Raw genomic sequence first — 18,988 nt, forward strand, 5'->3', positions numbered from 1 at the left:
TACATATTTTTAAAATGTGTAAAATTCAATAATTTCTATACAAATATTTTAGTTAGTATAAAAATAACAATTATATAATTTAAGAAAAATTAACTAGTTTATGTAACAATAAAAAACAAATAAATTTAAAAGTTGAAAACAATTGTAAGTAAAATTTAATGTGAAACAAATTTAAAGAAACTTGGTTTTATTGAAAATATATAATAAAAATATCAATTTGAATAAAAAAATCAAATTTAATAAAAATATTTGTATAACATTTTATAATTTTTGTTTTAATTTGGAGGGGAACGAAATTGCATAATTTTTACAAAAATTGGGACTAAATTGAGACAAAGAATAAAATAGAGGGACCAAATTGAGAATGAGAAAATGACACCTCCCAAATAGTAACACGTGGCACTGTCACTACCACATGACACGATGTCAGCTTGACACGTGGCAAAATTTTAATTTTTTTAAAAATTGTAAAAAAATTAATAAAAATAAAAAAAATTAAAAAAAAAAAAATTCAAAAAATTCAGAAGCTGACACGTGGCACCCTATTTAACACGCTTACTTCACCCCTAACGGAAAGGACTTGATTGGGTCACATTTTCCAAAATAGGGACCAGATTGAGATAAAAAATAATTGAGGAACCAAATTCAAATTTTGCTACGAAAATGGAAACTAAAAGTATAATTTAACCTTAATAATACTAAAGGTAAAAATGACTTTTAATTTTAATATTAATATTCTATGTTATATTAACCTTTAAATTATGCCATTTTAATTTTTAAAACCTTTTTAATAAAGTTCTACAATAATATAATAAACATTCAAGATTTTTTGTTTGAACTGTAAATCTGGTGATCCATTCTTAACTGTGTCGATTATTTTTTACTGGTGGCAAAGTCGTAAAGATAAAGCAGTGAATTAATGAGATCCCTAAAAAGCCCTTACAAATTGCGGTTTCACTCTAGAAAAAAAAAAAGGAGAAAAAATTGATAACTCTGAAAAAGAGAAACCCCAATTAAACCCTAATCTGCGCCGGTTGCTTTAGCTAAGTAGCACCTTCGCCTTATATCTCCTATGTAGTGTTTCAATCCATCAATCTCTTGTTATGGCTGTGATCGATAGCCATGGCAACCCGCCGAGCGAGTCATCCGTTAAAGCTGAGGAGAATCCTCAAACACTATCTTCTCCGGAACCTGGTGCCACTGCGAAGGTGAAGAGAAAGAGAAAGAAGAGAAACGAGGGATCAAACGAACAGTTCCAGGCTGAGGTATGCCCTAAACCCTTAGTAGACTCACCATTTTCTCAAGAGGGAAATGTTGAAGCCGCTGCAGATAATGCTTGCCCAAACCCCAAGAAGAAGAAGAAGAAGATTAAGAATGTGCATGGTGAAGAACAGCTTCAGGCATCTGACCCTCCAATTGCGGTTTGTGTGGAATCCGATGATACAAAGGGAGAAGGAGCTCGACAAGGTGATCCTAATGGGAATGGAGATTTGCACCCTAAACCCTTATTAGATACACCGGTCCCAATTGTTTCCCGTGAGGAAAATTCTGAAGGAACTGCATTGAACCCTAACGCAACCAAAAAGAAGAGAAAGAAGAAAATTTTGCAAGTCGCAGAGGACACACGTGACCCTTCAATCCGGATAGGTGTGAAATCTGATGTTACGAAGGATGAAGGATCACGAGAAGGTTATGGTAATGATAGTGGGGCTTTGTACCCTAAACCCTTGATAGATACAGCAGTCCCAATTGTTTCCCATGAGGAAAATTCTGAAGCAACTGTACTGAACCCTGGCGAAACCCTAAAGAAGAAGAGGAAGAAGAAAATTTTGCAAGTTGCAGAGGACACATGTGACCCTTCAATCCGGATAGGTGTGAAACCTGATGTGACGAAGGATGAAGGATCACGAGAAGGTGATGTTAATGATAATGGGGGTTTGTACCCTAAACCCTTGGTAGATACACCAGTCCCAATTGTTTCCCATGAGGAAAATTCTGAAGCAACTGTACTGAACCCTGGCGAAACCCTAAAAAAGAAGAGGAAGAAGAAAATTTTGCAAGTTGCAGAGGACACATGTGACCCTTCAATCCGGATAGGTGTGAAACCTGATGTTACGAAGGATGAAGGATCACGAGAAGGTGATGTTGATGATAATGGGGGTTTGTACCCTAAACCCTTGGTAGATACAGCAGTCCCAATTGTTTCCCATGAGGAAAATTCTGAAGCAACTGTACTGAACCCTGGCGAAACCCTAAAGAAGAAGAGGAAGGAGAAGATTTTGCAAGGTGCAGGGGAAATATGTGACCATTCAATCCGGAAAGGTGTAGAATCTGATGTTACGAAGGATGAAGGATCACGAGAAGGTGATGTTAATGGGAATGAGGGTTTGTGCCCCGAACCCTTACTGGATACAAAAATCCCAGTTGTTTCCCATGAGGAGAATGCGGAGGGAACTGCACGAAACCCTAGCCCAACCCCCAAGAGGAAGAAGAGGAAGAAGAAGAAGATTTTGCAAGGTGCAGACGAAAAATGTGAGGCTTCAATCCGGATAGGAGTGGAACGTGATGTTAAGAAAGATGAAAGATCACAAGAAGGTGATGTTAACAAGAATGAGGGTTTGTGCCCTAAACCCTTATTGGATACACAAATCCCGATTGTTTCCCATGAGGGAAAGGCCGAAGGAACTGCACAGAGCCCTAGCCCAGCCCCCCAGAAGAAGAAGAGGAAGAAAAAGATTTTGCAAGGTGGTGATCAAATATGTGACCCTTCAATCCAGATAGGTTTGGAACCGGATGTTGCGAAGGATGAAGGATCACGAGAAGGTGATGTTAATGAGAATGCGGGTTTTTTCCCTGAACCCTTACTGGATTCAAAAATCCCACTTGTTTCCAAGGAGGAGAATGCTGAGGGAACCGCACGGAAGCCTAGCCCAACCCCCAAGAGGAAGAGGAAGAAGAAGATTTTACAAGGTGCCGAGGAAAAATGTGAGCCTTCAATCCTGATAGGTGTGGAAGGTGATGTTAAGAAGGATGAAGGATCACGGGAAGGTGATGTTAATGAGAATGAGGGTTTGTGCCCTACACCCTTACTGGATACACCAATCCCAATTGTTTTCCATGAGGAAAAGGCCGAAAAAACTCCACAGAGCCCTATCCCAACCTCCAAGAAGAAGGGGAAGAAAAAGATTTTGCAAGGTGCAGATCAAGTATGTGAACCTTCAATCCAGATAGGTTTGGAGCCTGATGTTGCGAAGGATGAAGGATCACGAGAAGCTGGTGTTAATGAGAATGGGGGTTTGTGTCCTGATCCCTTGCTGGATACAAAATCCCCAATTGTTTCCCATGAGAAGAATGCTGAGGGAACTGCACGGAACCCTAGCGCAACCTCCAAAAGGAAGAGGAAGAAGAAGATTTTGCAAGGGGCCGTGGAAAAATGTGAGGCTTCAATCCAAATAGGTGTGGAACCTGATGTTAAGAAGGATGAAGGATCACGGGAAGGTGATGGTAACGAGAATGAGGGTTTCTGCCCTACACCCTTACTAGATACACCAATCCCAATTGTTTCCCATGAGGAAAACGCCGAAGGAACTGCACAGAGCCGTAGCCCAACCCTCAAGAAGAAGAAGAAAAAGAAGATTTTGCAAGGTGCAGATCAAATATGTGACCCTTCAATCCAGATAGGTTTGCAACCTGATGTTGCAAAGGATGAAGGATCACAAGAAGGTGATGTTAATGAGAATGGGGGTTTGTGCCCTGAACCCTTACTGGATACAAAAATCCCAATTATTTCCCATGATGAGAATGCTGAGGGAACTGCACGGAACCCTAGCACAACCCCCAAGAGGAAGAGGAAGAAGAAGATTTTGCAAGGTGCCGGCGAAAAATGTGAGGCTTCAATCCGGATAGGTGTGGAACCTGATGTTAAAAAGGATGAAGGATCACTGGAAGGTGATGTTAATGAGAATGAGGGGTTGTGCCCTAAACCCTTACTGGATACACCAATCCCAATTATTTCCCATGAGGAAAAGGCCGAAGGAACTGCACAGAGCCCTAGCCCAACCCTCAAGAAGAAGAGGAAGAAAAAGGGTTTGCAAGGTGCAGATCAAATATGTGACTTTAGTCCAAATCCCAAGAAGGGGAATTTGCATGGTGCACAACAAATATGTGATCCTTCCATCCGGATAGGTTTGGAATCTGATGAGCCAAATGAAGAAGGAGGACATCAATGTTCTGATAGAGCTGAAAGAAGTACACAGAACCCCAACCCAACTCCCAAGAGAAAGAAGAGGAAGAATGTGCAAGGTCAACAGCAACAGCTTCAGATTTGCGACCCTTCAATCTCGATAGGTGTGGAATCTGATGTTATGAAGGAAGGAGCAAAACAAGTTGATGCTAATGAAGTTGGGGTATCAGGAATAAGTGAAGAAAGCCCTTTACCTGATTCCACAGCCCCAGAAGACACGCACCGTAAAAAGGATTCTGTGAGGAAAAAAAAGAAAGCCCTTAAGTCTCAAGGGGCTGAAGCAGAATCAGAACCAGAACCAAAGGAGTCCAATAGCACAGAGAACCCTCAACAGTGCACCCTGGACCTGAAACCGAAAAGTAAGGTGAAGAAAGGGCCAGGAGCCAACGCTGAGAACTCTGGAGTGTGTTCTAAACCTGAAGTGGCACCCCAATTATACATAGCAGCCACTACGGCCTTAGAAGTTAAAGAAAAGGCAGAGCTAATTGAAGTTAACATAGAGCATTCTGAAGCGGGTTCTAAACCTGAATTAGAGCCCTCAATAGACATACCAAGTCAAATGGAGCCCCGAAAGAAAAAAAGAATGAAGAAAGAAAAGAAAAAAGAGACAAAACCGAGTGAATCGCATGCACAACATCCTCAGCCTGAACCTTGTTCTAATCATGCACCTGCAGTTCGAGGAATAATTGAAGAATGCCCTGGACCTGAAGGGGCAGAATCCAGTGGCAAGCCACCTGAAACGGCAGTAGCACTCTCAATAGACCCTAAAATACCAGACCAAGCTTCCCCAAACGACACAGCAACCCCAATAGACCAAGATCAGAAGGTGAGTGAGAAAAAGAGGAAGAGTAATCCTGTAGCTGCTCCCTCAACAGAGCCAACAATTCAAACAGGCCAAGATCCCCCAGTAGACCCTGCAACCCCAGTAGACCCAGAACAGATGACGACGAAGAAGAGTAAGGAAAGTAACAGTGCACTAAAAAACGACGGGTTAAAATATGAGAAACGCAATGCTGATCTGAGAAAAAGTAATCCTGTAGCTGCACCGTCAATAGAGCCAACAATTCAAACAGGCCAAGATCCCCCCATAGACCCTGCAACCCCTGTAGACCCAGAACAGATGAAGAAGAAGGGTAAGGAAAGTAATAGTGCACTAAAAAACGATGGGTTAGAATCTGTGAAACGCAATGCTGATCTAACTGCAGAAACCTCAGTTCAGAAGATAGAAGGACCCACAGCTAAAAAATCTATGGTATGTAGAAGGATACATATAGTTTCGTCATTGGTTGTATTATATGTAGCTGAAATCTCCTAAATCGTTAACAGATTCTAAGGAACAATGTTCTTCTGTTTCTTGAGATTGATATTATTAGATTTTGTCCTTAGTAAACAGAACTTTGGTATTTCCAGGTCAAACGCAATCCAGAGCGAGCTGCTAAAAACCCGGTTTATAGAACTGAGCGTCTCAAAGTCACTGAATCTCCCTCTAAACATCATGGTGGACGTTCCTTGGTATGTAGTGGCTTCTGCAAATTTAGTTTCTGTTGTGATTGAATTCTATGTTTGCTCTAGCCTGGAAAAATTATGAACAATTCCTAACGATTGTTTCTTCTGTGATTAATGCGGTTAAACCATTGTCGTGTATAAATTGTAGCAATTTGTTCAGAGTTGCGAGGCATGCCAACAGATTGGTCACAGATTAGAACAATGCAAGAGGTTGAGAACGCTTTCCAAGGATGAAGAAGTCTGCTTCTTTTGTGGGGAAATTGGCCATTCACTTGGACAATGTGGTGTCTCTCAAGCGGGTATGCTAAAATTTGAATGCTTTTCATGGGATGCTTTTTAGTTGAGTACGAGAATTGTTGATTTTCATGCGTCAAAATCGTGTTTCATGCAAATTGGTAATTTTGCAATTTTTTATTGAAATTTACATAACAGCAATACATGATGTTTCAGATCTTAGTTGTAAATGTATGAGCTTGCCTGAATAAATTTGATACATATTATTATTACAGGCCATCGGTGAGATCTTATTTGAATGATAAGTTTTTGTATTTTCTTTCATTAGCTCAGATTTTTAGCCATTCACTTCTATTTGATAATTAGACACCTTGTCTTATTGAATATGTTACGAATTTTGGACAACACACAACTAGGGATTTTCATTCTGTAGTTGGATTCGTTCTCTAATGGCCTGACACTTGCATTATATGCGTTTAATCTCTATTAAATACAATCTTCACATATCTGAAATGTAATCCGTTTCACTTTACTTTCTTTAATCTGCTATCTAATGATTCAAAATTATTTCATTGCTGATGCAGGGGGAAGGTTTGCGAAGTGCTTACTCTGTCATCAACATGGACACTTCGGCTATAACTGCCCCCAAAGTGAAAATGAAAAAAAGCATGAGGTGTGATTCTCTATTATTTTAGTTTTACACAATTGTCATATAAGTTTTTCTCTTTTCCTGGAATCTATATAGATGTATGGATACTTTGATTTGTTATCCTAACTTTTCCCGTCATGCAAAGTCTAATCTTTTCTCACAATTTATATTTCTTAGGAGCTTGTAGCAAATGGGGCTTTCAATGGAAGTAAGTGTTTCAACAGGAGACTGGATTTTCATTCTATATTTTGGGCTCACAATCTACTTACCTGAAACATGCATAATATACGTTCTATCTCTGTTACAATACAATCTTCACAAATCTGAAGTGTCACAGGTTTCCCTCTACTTTCTTAATCCACTATCTTGTGATTAAAAATTGTTTCTTTGCTGTTGCACAGGTGAAATAAGGTTTGATAAATGCTCACTTTGTCATAAACGTGGGCACCACAGCCGTAACTGCCCCCAAAATGGTCATGATCCAAAGGTGTTATTCTCTATTATTTGGATTTTACGCAGTTGTGTCGTTTGCTTTTTTATTTTTTTCCTTTTTAACTGCGATCTTTGTAAACTGTCATGTTGGATATTGTTGATTAGTCTTCATAAATTTTCCTGTCATTCTAAGTCTTTTCTTTTCATACAATTTGTATTCCTTAGGTGCTCGCAGCCAATGGGGGCCATCAGCAAATGTAAGTCTTTCAACGAGAAACTGGATTTAGTATCCTTTTTCATTTTTTTCACGATATTAGTTGTATATCATGTATATGTATGATGTACTCAAAATTCATTGGAATTTCGTAACCTTGTTTTTTAATATTGATATATATGTGTTTGTATCTATTTTTCAGGTCATGAAACATCTTGATATGGACAATTAATTTGGTCAAGGTAGGTGCTCGTATTTTTGGTTTGTGACTGAGCCTTTCCAAATGGGATGTACATTGCGTCATTTTTTGTAAAATAGGCCTCTAGTCGCATGTTAACAAAAGGAACCTATTCTTTATTCATAGAATATATGGGAAAGGATTAAACGTAGGCTTTTTTGGGGTGGAAATGGATAATACATCCCCCAACTGCCTTGCTCGTGTCTCTTACAACATGTGATCCTCATTAGTGCAAGTATTCTTAGTTGCTGTTTTAGATTGTAGTCCAAGGTTTGGTCCAATTGACAAAGTATGAAGGAGACTTTGTCATGATTGTTAATATTTTGGACTCAGACAAATGTTCAAATATGGAGTAGAAGTTCTATCTCAGAAACTGCTCTCTGTAGTGCACAAGTGAAAAATAAATTCCACGTTCATCTTCACTTTTTTGGATGTAGTTTGGTACAAATGATTCAGGGGATTACTTTCCTTCGACCCTGAATAATATGTTTATAGTTCTTCTATTCATGTGTCTTCAGCCATGAGTTTCTTCTGATATATATATTGTTAAGCAAGAAAGGGTAATGGTAATTATGTCTGACAACTTGCATTCCATTATTTGTAGCAGCAATGGAAACTAAAGGACAACCTCTTCCCGAAGTTTCATGTGAGCAGTACGGTCTTTCTGATGAGCACGAGTCAATTTACACCAGTACTCCCGCACTCGTGGGTTCCTCTGCCTTAAGATTTGATGATTATATCATGTCTAACAGACATGATTTCCCAATTTTGGTAGTTTTAAATTCTCTATTGGTTTTTCCGTAGCTATTTTTTGTTTACTTCTCTACGTTGGAATTAGTTGTGGCAGTAACAAGGTAAATGCCACAAAGGGTTGCTTAAGATGTTAAGTAATAAATACGACATGAGAAATGGCTCCAATATTTTTGAATTCTGTTGGTGACATTTGTTGAGACATTTTGGTTGCAGATATAGAATGGATTGCCTCTTTTTGAAAAAAATATTTTGATCCTTTTAAATTAGAATAAGAGTCTTGTGAACTTTATTTATGAAACATTTTATAATTGCTTTGATGGTCAAAATTTGGAGTTACCCAGTTGGCAAGTGATGACCATACACAATGAAAATGTGCATGAATGTTGCGGTCGAGCTACAATTTTAAAACTTTATGAATGAAGAACTTACGTGAGGTACAAGACTCTGATATTATATTTTTATGAACTGCGTTTGTTAATGGGGTGCCTATTGATACTGTTCTGCTACTAAAAATTACAAAGGAAACTGGGTAAATAAAAATAAGTTCATCTACCATGTATTTGTTCCGGTAAAAATATTCCATAGGGGTTTGTTTATGGATCTATTGGTATTATTGCCTGGTCTGTCAAACGGAACTTTGTTCTTAAGGTAGGAGAAAGAAAAGGAAGGCAGATGCTAAGTTTTTCATAAAAACCCAACTTGATCAAATTTTTTCAAAAGACTAAGGTAAGCTTAGAAGGAGGAGATTTTATGTAAGGTGTGATTTATATCCGTTTACATATTTTAAATTGATCTTAATTTTATTAGATTTATGATCTTTAATACACTTATCATTAATTATAAGTTTTAGTGACACAGAAAAATTCTTGAAAAGATTAATGTGAAGATCTAGAGGATTGAGATTTTCATAAAAACAATTAAGTGAACAATCTTTTAAAGAACAATTCGTTAATTGAATATTATTCGCTTAATGAATATGAAGTAATGGAACAAAAATACATTTACCAAAAATTCGTTGAATGAAATAATTTTATTGAGTGAAATATAGTTAGAGAAAGTTGGAGTTATCTTTAGGATCAATTTGTTCAAAAATATTGCACAATCTATAAATACATTCATGATGATTGGATAATCTAGAAATGCATTCTCAAGAATGTATTATAAATTATGCAATTCAAATTACATTTATCAATTACACAATTCATAATGTATTTTCAAATTCAAAAAGTATTTTAAAATTAAAAATATATTTTAAATTATACGATTTAAATTTTGTTTTAAAGTTGTACAATCTAACATATGAATCATATATTATTTAGACTTCTGCATTATCTCATAAAAATTATGAACAAACCATGAAAGTAGGTGAAAAAAAGAAGTCCAAAAGGATTTCTTTTGTAAATATTTTTGAGTTGTTGGTATTTATGGGTCAATTATCGCTCTTCCTACATTGTCATTCATATTTGAAGAGTTTACAGTTTTATATATAAAGCTTTGATAACTTGAAAAAAAAAACATGATAAGATAAAATATTGATTCCAACTGGGGATGTCAACGGGGCGAATAGGGTACGGGTAGCAGTTCCCCCGTATCCTATCCGCTGGATAAATATTCGTCCCGTATCCATATCTGTCGGGTATCCGTTATGCGGGTATCACCTATTTTTTTCATATCTGTGGGTATCCGCGGGTACCCACAGGTATTTACAAAAATATTTTAAAAAACAAATATTAACCATAATTAGTATTTTGATCAACAAGTTTCATTTCTTCGATTGATTCTTGAAAAACAAACAAATAAAAAATCACTATGTAGTTTATTTTTGATGGAAATATTAAAGAAATTACTAACTTCATCAATGTCCAACTCTTGCAATATTGTATAAAGTTTCATGTATTCCAATTTTAATTTAGAAGAGTCTGAAAACATAAATTAAAAATTTCTAACAATCACTTAATTAAGATATCTAAGTAAAAGTGTTAATTTCATTACCTTCCATGTTGGTTATAACAAGTCTTGGAGACACATCAATGACTCCACAATATCTGGATGTAATCTACTCCGTTATGGGGTAAGAATCCGACCACCATTATTGAATGAAGACTCATAATGTTTTTACTAATATATATATACATACATACATATATATATATATATATGTATATATATATATATATGTATATATATATATATATACATATATATATATATATATATATACATATATATATATATATATATATATATACATATACATATATATATATATATATATATATATATATATTTATATTTATATATATATATAAAGGTATTTTTCTGAATTAAAGTTTAGCGGGTAAGGGTATTCACGGGTACGAATACTATGATATCCGTATCCGTCCGGTTAACATGTGGCTATCAAAAATACTCGTACCCGCGGGTAGCGGATATCCAATTTTAATATTCATTTCCTACCCGTTGCGGGTTTTATCCGTAGATACCCACGGGTATGAAATTTTTTTGACATCCCAAATTCCAACCATAGTTTGTTTTTGTTTTTGTTTTAATTAATGATATATAAATATTTTGTAATAATTAGATATATTTCCAAGATGAGAAAAAAGAATTGCTTCCACACTCTTACGCAAATTACAAATAGCAGTTTAAAAAAAGACGTAAATTAATTTTTTGATGAGAAGGTAGTATAAAATGAAAGAAAATGTGTATATAATAAACTTGTTTCTTATGATTAAAATATTAAAGCGCAGAACATAGAGCAATTGATGGCTAGAATTAAAAAGTGAAGTGCACGTACACATGCAAAGAATGCATGGGTTTCACAGAATAACTTTCTTCCTTCGTGGATATTATCGCCCATAAAAGTTTTGAGGGATTTCAACCTCTGTTTCCTTCCTCAAAATTCTCTTTCTCTACCTTTTTCTCTCAAACTTGTTCTCATTACCATTTGCCTCCCCCAAAAATAAGGATCTTCTCCTCTCTCTCTCTCATTTCTCTGTTTCTTTCTCTAACCCTTTCTATCTCACTTCTCCATACTCTTTCTCTATCAACTACGACAACATGGTACGTTCTCTCTCTGTCGCTAACCCTCGTTTATGTGTTATTACATTGCCACACATGATGTTGTTTCCATGCTTATTTTTTAGCCAATTTTATGATTTTGGAAAGCCTAGAATTTTTCACGTTACACTTAAGAACTTTTAATCTTCTGGGGGAACCTAACAAAAAAGAAAAGACAACATTTTAATAGTATATGAAGTAGTCGTGATTTGGCCCCTAAAGGAAGATCCTAGGATTGGAAAAGAATTAGATTGAAAGGGAAGATTCTATTAACATGTTGAGCCAGATTCTTTGATGGGAATTAGTCATTGACAAAGCAAGTCCGTGCCAATAACATGGTTACTAAAAAAACTTAAGTCTGGTTCTTATTATCATCAAATTTGTATATGAACTCATACTAATGTATTCCTTTCTGTTTCGAAAAACGTATTGTAGGCCAACTCAGCATCTGGAATGGCTGTTCTTGACGAGTGTAAATTAAAGTTCCAGGAGCTAAAGGCAAAGAGGAACTACCGTTTCATTGTGTTTAAGATTGAGAACTACGAAGTGATGGTGGAGAAACTTGGAAGCCCAGAAGAAACCTACGAGAACTTCACTTCATCTCTGCCTGCCAATGAGTGCCGATACGCTGTCTTTGATTTTGATTTCACAACAAATGAAAACTGCCAGAAAAGCAAGATTTTCTTCATTGCATGGTAATATGATATCACTCAGTTCCTGTTCTCTAACACAAGCTTATTTAATCTTTGGAAATACGAAGAATGACAGAAAAGCTATTAACATATTGCAGTATAGGATTCTTAGTCTATAAATGAATGTTTGTGATGTTCAAATACAGAGTTTGCTATGATGTATTTTTATCTTTACTTGTTGTTTCTGATGTTCAGGGCTCCTGATACATCAAAGGTGAGAGAGAAGATGGTGTATGCGAGCTCCAAGGACAGATTCAAGAGGGAACTTGATGGCATTCAGGTTGAGTTGCAAGCAACAGATCCCAGTGAGATGAGCTTTGATATCATAAAAGCAAGGGCAATATAATTATGTTATCCAATTATTAAGATTTCACCCTTTTCCCTACAGTATTCATTTCTTTATTTGTTTGACTTCTGCTGTGTTTTTTTTTGTTCTTTTTTTCAACTGGCCTATATTGTAAACCGGTAGTTTAATATGATACCTAGAAAAGCACTGCCATGGATTACAGGCTTTATCCAACAACCTTATTATTGTATACACTACATTCTTTGAAGGTACAACTGCATTCCACCGCAATTCTATTGTGATCTTGTGTTTCTTCTCCACACTTTTTCCCCTTCTAAATTTGCAGAGATTAACTGTTGTGAGACACTAGAAAAAAAACCCTTTGACGACTGTGTAATTTTATGAATAATTGGTATAAGCATATGATGAGAAACTTATGTTAACTGAAGATAGAAATTGAGCTTATTGTCAGGCAATCTAAATACAAAAGGCCGATTAGAAAACTGTATGACAGGAGCTCTGTTACGATGTTATTTCATATGTTTATTTTCTTTAATAATTTCAGTCAACATCTGTTTTATAATTAATGTTAAGTAAGTTTCGTTGCCAGCTTCGTAAATGTGAATTGATTCAACAATTCAATTTTCTTCAGCTACCGTGAAGATAATGATCGATTCCGTGATCCAAAATTCACGAAAACCATTTTACTTTACGACCTTGAAATGTCATCTGGACAAAGTCCCCACAAATTACTAAGCGCGTTGACTCGTGTACTTCCCCCACAAAAACTTTGTTTCTTACGAAAACAACCACAAAGTAATATAACATGATTTTCGAATTCCAGTTCTTCCATCCAAGAAAATTGCGCTTATTGGCAAACATGAGAGCGGACTCAAACGTTTTGTTTCTTGTGCCTTTCACTTTGTTGTTCCTTATTGCAATTCCACAATTGTGCTTGTGTGCAAATTCAACCTCTGACCACCCAATGGAAGAGCGAAAAGCACTTGAAAGTCTCAAAGGAAGTTTCTCCAACAGCTCCATGTTTGTTTCTTGGGAAGGAAATGATCACTGCCAGTGGAAAGGAGTGCAATGTGATGCTATCACCGGACACGTTGTCAAGCTTGTTCTCCATTGGCAAAAGACTTGCAGTTATCGTCGAATCGGTTTTGTACGCACGTGCTCAACACAAAATTCTAATGGCGTTCACCCTTCTATATTGGAGTTGAGACACTTGAACTATCTCGAACTCACAGGAATCTCTTTTGGCAATGGTCCTATACCAGCATTCCTTGCTTCCATGAATCAGCTGACACATCTTAACCTCTCTGACTGTGATTTCATGGGAAAAGTTCCTAACCAACTTGGTAATCTTTCAAACTTGCAGGTTCTTGATTTCAGTGGAAATCCTTTAGATGTTGATGATCTGGCTTGGCTTTCGAAACTTTCATCACTGAAACACCTAGCAATGAAGGGAGTAGGCCTTGGAGGGGCATATGATCTATTGCAGGTTCTTGATACCCTTCCTTTCTTGTTGCAAGTAGAGTTCTGTGGATGTGATCTTACCAACTTGAACTTTCCTGCTGGCCATGTTAATTACATTTCTTGCCAATGTTCAAGTTCTGAATCTTGCTCAAAATTTACTTTCTGACCCTGTTCCTGATGCTTTTCTGAACATGAGATCAATTGTAGACCTCAACCTTGGCTACAACAATCTCACTTCATTTCCAAATTGGTTGCTTAATCTTGATGCCCTTGTGAATCTTAATCTTTCCAATAATCCCTTTGATAAAATTGAAGCCTCCGTGATATCTATCTTGACAAACATGTGCTCTCTCCGATCATTAGACTTGTCATCTAGCATACCTATTTTTGAAGGGTCGGGGCTAGGTCAGGAAACTATTCGGGATGTGGAAAATACGATTTGGAAGTTTTAGTGTTGAGAGGAAGTGGAATTAAGGACAGTTTGCCTAGTTGGTTTGGACTACTGTCAAATTTGAATATCCTTGATCTTGCAATGAATTTATTCTATGGTCCAATTCCATCATCCTTTGGAAATTTGATGGCCTTGACAACATTAGATCTTTCGGATAATCAACTACATGGGTCAATTCCAGCTACTTTTGGACGATTGTCATCTTTAAGTTTATTGGATCTTTCTAATAATCACTTGAATGGAAGCATTCCTGAAAGCCTGGGACAACTGAGGAATCTAGTGACCTTAAGGATGGTTAATAACTCATTCACAGGTATCATATCAGAGATTCACCTTCGTAACCTCTCAAATTTGATAGAATTTCAAATAGGATACAACAATCTGGATTTGAAGACAGACTCCAATTGGGAACCACCTTTCAAGTATTTACAAGTCCTTGGAATGGCCTACAATAATCTGACACATTTTCCTCAGTGGGTTCAAACACTAGAGCAACTTTCTACATTAGACATCTCCAACAATCAGATTAGTGGAAATATTCCAAAACATTTTGGTCATCATCTTCCAAACTTGTATAGGCTAAATCTCCGTACTAACCTTATAGAAGGTTCAATACCAGACTCATTGTGCAAGATGGAAAACTTGTTCATTCTCGATCTCTCAGAAAACAGATTTTCCGGCACAATTCCTGATTGTTGGGGAAGGCAGTTTTTCTGAGTCTTAAGTGTGGCATCTAATCGGTTATCCGGCACCATTCCAAACTCATTCGGGAATCTTACGGTGGGATGGTTGAATTTGAGCAACAATAGCCTCCATGGAGAGCCTTTTCAACCCTTGCAAAGCAACAAATGGTTGCAGATTTTGGATCTCGGTGAGAATCAATTTACCGGAAAAATACCTTCATGGTGGGCAGCAATAGCTGTTCTTGAAATTCTGAGACTGCGGGGGAACTTGTTCAGTGGTGATATTCCGACATCTCTCTGCCAGTTCTATAATGTAAAAATCTTGGACCTTGCTGATAATAATTTGTCAGGTTCAATCCCTCCTTGCATTGGTGATTTCCGGGGTATGATGATAAAAGGAGTCGAAGCACCACCAGCATTCACTTATAATGCAGACGAATGGGCAAAAAGGCATTTCAAGCAATTCTTGAAAGGAAATGAATATGATTACACACAAAAATACGCATATCCGTATTTGGTAAACATAGACTTGTCGAGTAACAGTCTCATGGGATCAATCCCTGACGATGTAACCTCTCTTTCAGGGTTGATTGGCTTCAACTTATCACATAATCACTTGTCAGGAAAAATCCCAAACAATATAAACAAAATGCAGTCGCTGGAGTCTCTGGATTTCTCCAACAATACCCTTTCTGGTCCCATCCCGACCGACATGTCCATCATCCATTATCTAGGTTTCTTAAACTTGTCTTACAATAATTTATCAGGTTCTATTCCAACAAATGATCATTTTCTGACCTCTGATAATCGATCTTTTGCCGGCAATCCACATCTCTGCGGAGGACCCCTGGCGAATAAGTGTTCCATGAAGAAAACAATGATAACGGTGATAAGAAAGAAAAGGTGTTGTTTTACTTAGTTATTGCACTTGGCTTCATAACAGGGTTTTGGGTATTCTTCGGAACTCTGTTTTTGAAGAGGGATTGGAGACACTCTTACTTTCTTTATGTGGATGGGGTTGTAGATAAGATTTACGTAGCAATAATGGTAAGAGTAACAGTGTGGAGTCGTGAGATGAAAAATGGTACACTAGTAGAATAATCTTCTGATTAGTCCAGAAATTTTGTGATAGTTTTAGATTAAGCTTTATAATTCCATTGAACTCAATCAGGGATGTTCTTTCAAATCTATCTCAACCTAATGCTGAATAACTTCTACAAAAAATTGAAAATTATAAATTTTAACAATAGAAACAAATAGTTTAAAATTTGTGACCCACTGAACTAACTTTATCCGATCAATAATGAGTAAATAGGGTTAGATTGAATGCAATGCAAAAATTTAATTCAACCCGAGTATTTTATATTAGGTTAAATAATAAGTATGTACAAATTTAATTCGACCTAACTTTTGTATATATAATTTGGAAACTCACTTGAAAATTCTTAGGAAGTAAGTGACTGATTTAAGTATCTAAGCTTAAATATAGTGTCATGTTGGGCGCTATATAAAATAGCAGAATTGTTCTAAAGTTTAACTTTTGGTTATAAGCTGAAATGCATTAACTTTAGCCACAACAATGAGTTTTAACTTTGAAAAAGGCAATAAATTTGTTTCAAAGACAACTCTTGTTAAGGAATAATCATCAATAAGAAAGCTCTCCAAGTTGAAGGGTTGCCCAGGGCTTTCCCAAAGACCAAGCCATTTGATTCCAAATTCAATGTAATGAAGCATGAAAGGGTTTTTCTTCCTGCACCCCCAATTTTTTTTCCTACACGTCCGACTTTTTATAATTCCACCGCTACCCTTTTGGTTTATAGTTACCAGTTTTCAGAAATCGGTATTATCGACTTTCAAGATGCAGGTGTACGAAATTCTGTTTTGACTTGAATTTTTTTTATTTTTTTTGGTTGGTGACCCTCAAGCCTTTGTTGACAAGTCACAAGTTGTTGGAGAAGTGAAATAGGAGTACCAAGAAGGACTTGAATATCCTCGAGATCCATATAATATCTCCTTACTTAGTAATTGTCATGACATCCCGTACCCAGAAGAACATAATCATTAGGCAGCTTATGAGTGAGTAACTTTATTTACATAATCATTATAACACTTTCATTTGATAACATTCTTATATTTTTACTTGTTACCCTTGCAGGATGCACTAAGACGCGTTACGAGCATTGTACAGATGATGGTTGTGAAGAACATGCGAAGAATAGTTGAGGAGATCCAAACATTTGTGGTCGATATTGATCTTTATTAGGGTTGGCAACAGGGTGGGACGAGACGGGTTTCGTTATCCTATATCCATCTCTAATATTGATCTTTTTAGATTATAGTATTTTGTCATGGTTGTTATGTCACGAAGTTTATTTTATTAAACTAAAGGATCCAATGTTACCAAATTTCAGAAACCGATATTATCGACCTTCATTCTTGTAGGTGTTGGCTACGAATATATTTAGTTTATAATTTATATATTTTTTTGAAGGTCTTCACAGTCAAACCTGAAGGTGTAGGAAGAAAAATTAGGTGTGTAGGAAGAAAAACCCAGCATGAAAAATTTCCCAAAATGGAATTGGGTCGAGACAATGAATTGTGAGAATTGTGTGAGACTATTGCTTCATGCACCTCACAATTACTAACTGTATCTCTACAATAATAAGATCATACTTAAGCATCCTTCATTATTGCATTATTGTCGTTGCTACCATAGTTGTTACTATGCTGCTGCAGACAAAAGAAACTACTGCAGAGAAAAAAAAAAGAGAAAAAAAAAATAAAATAAAAAACTCAGATCTATCTACTTTGGAATGGATTTATTGTGTTATCAAACAAATTCAAGGATTTCAAAGTCACAACTCTCCAATATGTAAATGAGAGCACCTCTAATTATTATTTACTTCCGGAGAGACATAATTATAAGAATTTACGAAAGCAATTTTGGGATTCATTTGATATGGTTCAAGTTTTGTAATTATGAATTATTCTCTTCTCATATTTATATTGTGATTCTATATTTTCCAACATTTTAACATGATATAGAGACTTAAATATTTTTCAACATTTTAATATGATATGAAGAGGTTAAATATTTTCTAAGCAATTATAAAATAAAACAAGTAAATAATGTTAATATCCGTGGTTGTGATTTTTTTAATAAAGCTTAAAACTTTGTTTATATATATATATATATATATATATATATATATATATATATATATATATATATATATAATTCATATTTCATAATCATTCTCCTCTAAAACCTACTCTTTGAAAATCCAAAATTTTAAAGTAAATTACATTAAGACTTCCAAACTTTGAATTAATTATATTAAGAATTTTAAAATTTTCTGAAATTATATTTATATTTTTAATTTATTTTCACTATTAAAATTACCTCATTTTAAGTGTATTTGTGATGTTTTTAAGTATGTGCATAATATAAGAATGAGAGAAAATATAATATTTTTATTCTACTTTTCAGTATATCATTTTCGTTCACTTATAATAGAAAAAATGAGTTTATTAAAGAAGACGATTTTAAATATAAGATTTTTTTAAAAACCCATCTGTAGTTGAATTCTTTCAAAATCATGATAAATCCATAAAAAGAGGAGGAGAAGAAGAGATGAAAAAGAAGAAATACACTATAATCTATTCTATTTTTCAATATTTGTTTTTAATTCACTGTGATAGGAAAAACTTTTTTTTTTTTAAGACTACTCTAAAGATAGAATGTCTTGATTCTTTTATAATTGATTTTAGCCGGTGTATTCTACATAAACACCTAACTCTTTGATATAAGCTACTCGGTAGTTTTTATATTACTTTTCAAAATAATCCTGTGATCTAACCAAAAAATAAATAAACCTTACATCTCAACGACAAGAACACAGTATATTTCACGTCACACATCTCTATAACAAAAAATGTTAAACTAGACAAAATTTATGGATGAAAAAAATATATTAATGAAACATGATATATGCAACGGCTTTTACAAGGTAAATTTTAAAATTTTAATTATTAAAAAAAATATTTATTAATAATGCTTTTTTA

The 18,988-nt window shown here is 35.5% G+C and overlaps 2 protein-coding genes and 1 pseudogene across 4 annotated transcripts; all 3 read left to right on the forward strand.

Moving 5' to 3' along the window:
- Positions 1 to 966: 966 nt before the first annotated feature.
- Positions 967 to 8,514, forward strand: LOC114191056. Of its 3 annotated transcripts, none has more exons than XM_028080211.1 (9): positions 967 to 5,495; positions 5,654 to 5,755; positions 5,910 to 6,048; positions 6,568 to 6,656; positions 6,810 to 6,840; positions 7,034 to 7,119; positions 7,290 to 7,321; positions 7,481 to 7,520; positions 8,124 to 8,514. In XM_028080211.1, exons 1-8 carry the CDS (start codon positions 1,104 to 1,106, stop codon positions 7,485 to 7,487), a joined length of 4,878 nt encoding a protein of 1,625 aa, XP_027936012.1. In that variant the 5' UTR covers positions 967 to 1,103; the 3' UTR covers positions 7,488 to 7,520; positions 8,124 to 8,514. The 3 variants fall into 3 exon arrangements, with proteins under 3 accessions (XP_027936012.1, XP_027936011.1, XP_027936010.1); XM_028080210.1 differs by having other exon boundaries at positions 968 to 5,495; positions 5,898 to 6,048; positions 8,121 to 8,514; XM_028080209.1 differs by having other exon boundaries at positions 968 to 5,495; positions 5,898 to 6,048.
- A 2,641-nt stretch (positions 8,515 to 11,155) lies between these two features.
- Positions 11,156 to 12,619, forward strand: LOC114191058 (actin-depolymerizing factor 7). Its single transcript, XM_028080214.1, has 3 exons — positions 11,156 to 11,332; positions 11,765 to 12,024; positions 12,217 to 12,619. The coding sequence occupies exons 1-3, from the start codon at positions 11,330 to 11,332 to the stop codon at positions 12,365 to 12,367; spliced, it is 414 nt and encodes a 137-aa protein (XP_027936015.1). The 5' UTR covers positions 11,156 to 11,329; the 3' UTR covers positions 12,368 to 12,619.
- Positions 12,620 to 13,187: 568 nt separating this feature from the next.
- Positions 13,188 to 17,329, forward strand: LOC114191409 (annotated as a pseudogene).
- The last annotated feature ends 1,659 nt before the right edge of the window (positions 17,330 to 18,988 follow it).

This window comes from Vigna unguiculata, chromosome 7 (assembly GCF_004118075.2).
Source record: "Vigna unguiculata cultivar IT97K-499-35 chromosome 7, ASM411807v1, whole genome shotgun sequence".
NCBI classification, from domain to species: domain Eukaryota; kingdom Viridiplantae; phylum Streptophyta; class Magnoliopsida; order Fabales; family Fabaceae; genus Vigna; species Vigna unguiculata.